Genomic DNA, 7,104 nt, shown 5'->3' on the forward strand with positions numbered 1-7,104 from the left:
CCCAAAAAGAATGAACCTATCATACTTACTATTTTTGAACATTATTTTTCACTATTACACCCACTACCTCTCTATTTTATACTCTTTTTTATTAAACAAACACTATTACACCCACTAATTTTCTCCACTATCTATTAAAATATTGATAGGTCCCACCACTTTACCCACTTTTCAACTAAACTTACTATTTTTCACTACTTTCTTCTTAATCTCCGTGAAAGTCAAACAAGGTCACTTAATATGGGACGGCGGGAGTATTATTATAAGTATGCATGTCCCCTAATATTTCATCCTGTCCATCCTCGTGGATGAACTCTATCCTCGGGGACGAAGACAAGTGACCTTATGAAATCAATTCTAACTATATATCGACCAATTTCGTCAAGCTAGTATATAAATTTTATCATTTATTGACATAGTTTTTTTTTTCTTGACAGAAATGCACTTGCTCGTATCGAGAAAACGCCGCTACTCCGAGGAGTTTCTTTCATTCAAAAAGCTTATTATCTAACCGAAAGACATGAAAATGTCTCCGGAAGTTTAGACAATAACACTTAATGTCCGAAATAAAACGTCCCAAGCTTTAGATCCACTCTATTTCTTTCTCATCCCTGAAACAAAGAAACAAAATCTCACTATTAATAATTAAAAATATTAGTAATTATTAAAATCTCAGCATCAATATAATTTTACAAGATATAAGAGAAGAAATAATAAATATCAAAAGAAAATAGAAATAAAAGAGAAAAAGAAAAATCTAACCAAAGGGAGACCTTTGGTTAGATACTTAAAAATACTTCAAGGATATTTTCCTATTTTTAACAATTATGATGTACTTTTCACTTGGCCAAGTCTCAGTACAATTTAACAATGAATCATACAATTAAAGTTTGACAAATATGCCTCAGTATATTATCAAGCAGTTAATCAAACTTAATTATACAGGTCCTGTGCGATTTTTCTATTGAATGACTAAACATTTTCTGAGATTCTTTGTCTGAATACTTAACCTCATTCTCGACTCCTCATGTCCCTAATATCCCAACAGTATATATCCATCTCTGTGGTTAACCTGAAGTATATCCCAATCCAAAATAATGCATCTCTCAGCAATCAATAAAAATAAGAGTTCCAAAATACAAGCAGCCAGAATACCTAGACCATGCAGCTCTCAATCTATAGTTAACAATCATGCTACCATTTCCTGCAAACATTTTTTGAGAACACCCAATAATTACTTGTAAATTCAAGTCTATATCTATTGTCATAATAGATGTTATATACCTTAAGCTGGGCACACACAGTGACTCCAAAGTACATATTACTGGGGAAAGGTACATTTCCTATATAAATTAGGAGAAAGTTAAACTTCACTGCTTTGGAAGTAGTATTCTCACCTATCAGTTATGTTAAGTTAAAGAATTTTTATTCCTAAATTTGCGATCTCTCCTAATAAGTTAATAAGATACTAATTTGAATTAGCACCCTCTTTAGAGTAGTTCTTATCGTGCCAGCCTGTCATTGATAAAGTTTTCAGTTCCACAGCATGATCATGTTATTTAAAACTATGCAGTCTTCACTGCAAGATTTAAGGAATTCAATTATAATTATCAGAACTAATATCTAATGGAATAAGTTAAACCTTATGATCTGGTATTATTGGATACTTCTATCATGCTACTAAATATTAATGCTATGTTATTAATGTGTTAAATATATAAACAGTCTATTCAAATTGCCTACTATAAATCTGTCAAAAAAGTGCATGCTATAATTAAGGATTTGACCAATCTTGCCAATCCGTGAAATCCTCCAGGCTAAAAAGAAATTAATTTCTATGCTATTGATGTGTTAAATATATAACCAATTTATTCAAATTGCCTACTATAAATCTGTCAAAAAAAGAGCCTGCTATAATTAAGGATTTGACCAATCTTGCCAATCCGTGGAATCCTCCAGGCTAAAAATGAATTAATTTATATTTGAACAATCATGTTACTTATTATTAGGAATAATCCGTGAAAAACTATAAATCTATCAGGAGTAAAACAACCATCAGCATTCCCGTTTATACATAGCATTGCATTCTAACTTAACAGTAATACCGGAATAATAGGGGAGAGAAGACAAGTGGGAAATAAACACAAGACAAGGTAGAAATCTATAACCGATCACAATAGCAACATCAACTTAACACTTCTCAGCATATGAAGGATAAAATAAGAATATACCTCGTCTTACTGTTGTATCTGACCCTTCAGAGAGTTAAACAGGACATTTGCTGTAATCGTTCTTTGACACTGTAAGAGAGAGTTCCCTCTTCACTGCTTCTCCCCCTGCCATGAGTCATCTCCGCACTCATAGTAGAAGTCTGTGTGCATAAAGAAGAGGAAAGAAGTGTACCACATTCGTTGTCTTGAGCAGATAGAGAAGCCATTAATGTCGAAACGACCAAATACTCAGCTCATTTATTGACATAGTTTTGATTGAACTCCTTGATGCTTTCTTTTGTTAGTCTACAGTGAATGGAAATCTGTCTATACCTCTCATTACAAATACTATTAGTTGCTTTTTAAAATAATTATATTATTTAAATTTTAATAAAAGCAAATTTATAAAGAGATTGATATATAAAATAAATTATAATAATATATTTGATAAATGACGGGCATGGTAAATGCTGGTGCAGTAGTTACATTTAAAAAAAAAAAATTAAAATAGGGAACGATTTGAAAATAATGATATTTGTTATAATTTATTATTTATTAGAGATGTCCTCAATTTTTCTAGCCATATAATTTGATATTTTGAATTTTAAACGTGACGATGATATAAGACCGAATACATATACAAAGTATGTAAAACCCGTGCAAGTAATTCCAATAAGTGATATGCAGCTCCCTTTTGTTTCTTCTATACACACTTGCACACTGATGAAATACATCACTGATGACTCTGTAAAACAGACAGCGCATCCTAAGATTTTATGGCGAGGTCCAATTCTGACTTATGTGCCAGGCTAAAGAATATGTGTAGTAAAGTCTGTGGCGTGTAATAATTTTAAAGATAAGCTTATCAATACTTCTACACCATTCATTTTCGTGACGGCCGATAAGATACGATGTCTGAGGATTGCTTTATAAATTAATGACCAACTCAACTTGTCTAATTTACCAGTAACCCAAGAATGGAATTCAATACTCAGCCTCAAGTCATGATTTTCTGTGGCATCGTTATATTTTTCACTGTGCTATGGAGGATTCATGCAAGAAGCAACAAGAGGGTCTACCCTGATCCTCCTGAACCTGCTGGGGCATGGCCAATTATCGGTCACCTTCATCTTCTGGGAGCTAACAAGATATTACATCAGTTGTTCGGAGCCATGGCGGATAAACTTGGACCTGTCTTCTCGTTACGGCTAGGAATTCACAAAATTCTTGTGGTGAGCAGCTGGGAAGTTGCCAAGGAATGTTTCACAGAGCATGACAAAGTCCTCTCCAACCGTCCAACAACTCTAGCGGTGAAGATTATGGGATATGATCGCGCTATGTTTGGATTTCTTCCTAATGGGCCAATTTGGCGTTATCTTCGTAAGCTAGTGATGGTTGAGCTTCTATCAAACCGTAGACTTGAGAAGCTCAAGCATATTCCTGAATCAGAAGTTAGTTTTTTTGTCAGGGGGCTTTATGAGCTATGGGAAAGCAGAGGAGAAGGAAGCATGCCTGTAGTGAAATTGACACAGAGATTTGGAGACCTCACGACGAATATAGTGGTGAGAATGGTGGCAGGAAAGCGTTATTTTGGAAATGCTGACTACAAAAATGAAGAGGCAAGACAGTTCCAGAAGGCCTCGGAGGATTTTCTGCGTATGGTAGGGCTGTTTATGGTTTCTGATGCCGTTCCCCTGTTTGGCTGGATAGATTCACTTACAGGATACAAAGGAAAGATGAAGAAGACAGCAATAGCTATGGATAACATACTTGAGGGATGGATGGAAGAGCACAAGCAAAAAAGGAAACTTTCAAGCATCGATGAGTCGGACCAAGACTTTATGCATGTTATGCTCTCTATCAGGGAATCTGACCCTGATGCTCAGATTTCTGATATAACCATAAAGGGCACTTGCCTGGTAAGTCTGTGCCCAACACCTTCAACTAAAAATGCAGACAGTAATTTAATTATCTGATTCTTCATCAACTTCTAGCTGTAAAGTAATTTCCTTCTTCATTAATATTTGAATTGGGCATCAGATTAATTAGTTTTTACTAAGATATTTCATTGGACTTCTATCTGCAGAGTCTTCTCATAGGTGGATATGACACAGCAATGGTCACGCTTACATGGGCAGTCTCATTGCTACTTAACAACCGTCACGTGTTGAGAAAAGCTCAAGATGAATTGGAAAAGCATGTTGGAAAAAATCGCCAAGTAAATGAGTCAGATGTGAAGAATCTAACTTACTTGCGAGCCATTATTAAGGAAACGTTACGATTATACCCAGCTGCACCACTTAATGGACCCCATGAAGCAATAGAAGATTGCACTGTAGCAGGCTTCCATATTTCAGCTGGCACACGCTTATTTGTTAACCTCTGGAAGTTGCAACGTGACCCTAGCATTTGGTCCGATCCCCTAGAGTTCCAGCCTGAGAGGTTCATTGAAAAACATGTTGATGTTGATATATGGGGGCGGAATTTTGAACTTATACCATTTGGATCAGGAAGGAGGGCATGCCCTGGCACGACACTCGCTCTCCAGGTTCTGCACCTGACATTAGCTCAGTTGCTTCATGTATTTGAGCTAGGAACTGTATCGGACTTGCCGGTTGATATGACTGAAAGTCCAGGGCTTACTAACACAAAGGCAAAACCCCTGGAAGTTACCTTCAGACCCCGCCTAGCTCCTTCCCTCTATGTATGAAGCAGAGATTCCGTCCTGTGATTTTAATTTTAATAGTATAATATACATCATTTAGGGTGTACAAACCGATGTTAAATCTAATAATAGACATGAGTTATTAACTGATGTTAAAGACATGTACCTTTAACATCGCCCACAGTAACATCGGTTACAATTCTTTGGGACATCAGTTTTTAACTGATGTATATTAGCAAAATTCTAGTAGTGTATAGTGATATGCTGTATGTTTTTTATACATAAAATTGATGCACAACCTCTTGTCACCAGACTTGTTATCAAATGACTCTTCCTAAAGGAATGATTCTTGAGTGAGATGTGTCAACCAAAATCATACCTCAAAAAGATAAAAGAGTCCATTTGTAGGATTAGATGAATTTTCTTGAGTTGAATATAAGAAGTCAAAGAACTCCATTAGTAAGAGACGGTCTAATCCATGCAAATTGGATGAATTTTCTGTTTTTGAATATAAGCCCAAAAACAAATCCGTTTAGTCTCCCCTATATGGTGAATTTTGTGCGAGGGATCCAAGCAGGTCTTCGAATTCTGACAAGTGCTATATCAAGAATAATCCTTATTCACAAACTCCAACTCCCCATTCTAGCTTCTTTGTTTGTTCAAACAAATGATTTTATTAAACCAAAAAGCTTAACACAACAAGTAATGGAACCTTATTAAAACAAAACCCTTAACGAAATGGAACCCAGGCTCAACCAAATTTGGGGGCCTAAGAAAAACTTAAAAATGAGGCCTTACCATATTTATATATAATTTTTTTCTGAAATAATATAAATTTATTTATATAAGACCCTTGTTTTAGGAAGCTTTTATTAAGGGGCGGAAAAAATGCTTGAAAAATAGTCAATGTCCCTCTCATTTCCTTACACTTTTTTTTTAAATTGCTCGACACCCGCGCATATAAAACATAGTTTCATAAGTTTTTTTAAAAATTTTCTTTTCTGTATAAAAATTTAGATAACAATATTTATTCAGAAGAAAAATAATTCAAAATATATTTTATGAGAGTATTAGAATGCGTACTGAGCCTTCATCCCCCAATGTAAGCAATTGAGGGAGACGAAGGGAGTATGTTTTGAAAAATGTATTTGCTAAAAAAAATTCAAATGTCACCATTGTGTGGTAAAGTAAATGAAATATATGCTCGTATATTTATTTTTCCATTACCAAGAACGAATAAAGATAATAGTAGTGTTCTTGCTGAAGAATTACTTTTGGATAGTATTTTATGGAAAAAGACATCTAGATATCCTTGCCTCTAATGGTTTTAAATTGTGCAAGTATATTGTGAAAAGAAAAAAAAACAAATATTCACGATCTAAAATCATTTGAGTTAGAGCATAATCATGAAACTGTACACATAAAGAAGATTTGTCTTGAATGTAGACATTTAAGAACTCAAGACTTATGGGAGGAGTCCACAAATAAATCCATACTATCTTCCCCACGGCAAGAACAGACAATATCATACTAATATGGAGTTGAGGGGGTGTGAACCAAGTCTCAAGTCCCACATCATAGATATAAAGAAGAATTTTTTTGGCAAGAGGGCAGGCTAGTAAATCTATATTATTTTTTGTAATTCTGTAACCGAAATGTGTCTACAAGAAATAGTGACCCATTAATAAAAGGCCAAAACACAAGAGGGATAAAAATGTTTAGGGGAATGAATTGTATTTGTGCATACCACCATATAAATGAGGAGATCAAAATAAATATTTATTTCATTTAACCAATAAAATAACTTGGCTGTAAGACCTATTTGGTTATGGTTCTACCTCTGGCATTCTCACTAATCTTTTAAACTATATATTTCAAACCTCTGTTTTTTTCTTATTTAATTCGTATAAATAATATTCTAATATTAAATCTCACAACAAATGCATAAGATATCCACCACCAGTTAGTCCAAAAGAGCTGTAAAATTCGAATATATTAGTTATCTTCTTGTATTTTTAAAGGCCAAAATACTATCTAAGTAGCGGACTTTGAATGTTATAAATAGCTAACTCATTAGTAGACGTCCTGGTCGAGCCGACAAACTAATGTCAAATTTTTTTAAAAAAATATGGCACATGGGTCTTAAAAGTATATATAAAAGTAATTGACAAAAAAGTACATGTGAGAGCATGACAGATTGTATACACAGACCACCAATTATACTTAGCA

At 34.4% G+C, this 7,104-nt stretch overlaps 1 protein-coding gene and 1 long non-coding RNA gene across 2 annotated transcripts; one reads left to right on the plus strand and one right to left on the minus strand.

Moving 5' to 3' along the window:
- Positions 1-430: 430 nt before the first annotated feature.
- Positions 431-1,429, minus strand: LOC135152414 (uncharacterized). Its single transcript, XR_010291528.1, has 3 exons — positions 1,156-1,429; positions 1,011-1,072; positions 431-611 (listed from the first exon to the last, which is right to left on the minus strand). It is a non-coding gene; the product is annotated as an uncharacterized LOC135152414 (long non-coding RNA).
- A 1,656-nt stretch (positions 1,430-3,085) lies between these two features.
- On the plus strand, positions 3,086-5,025 carry LOC108216194 (cytochrome P450 CYP82D47). Its single transcript, XM_017388888.2, has 2 exons — positions 3,086-4,129; positions 4,297-5,025. The coding sequence occupies exons 1-2, from the start codon at positions 3,188-3,190 to the stop codon at positions 4,918-4,920; spliced, it is 1,566 nt and encodes a 521-aa protein (XP_017244377.1). The 5' UTR covers positions 3,086-3,187; the 3' UTR covers positions 4,921-5,025.
- Positions 5,026-7,104: the final 2,079 nt, after the last annotated feature.

Source organism: Daucus carota, chromosome 4 (assembly GCF_001625215.2).
Source record: "Daucus carota subsp. sativus chromosome 4, DH1 v3.0, whole genome shotgun sequence".
NCBI classification, from domain to species: Eukaryota; Viridiplantae; Streptophyta; class Magnoliopsida; order Apiales; family Apiaceae; genus Daucus; species Daucus carota.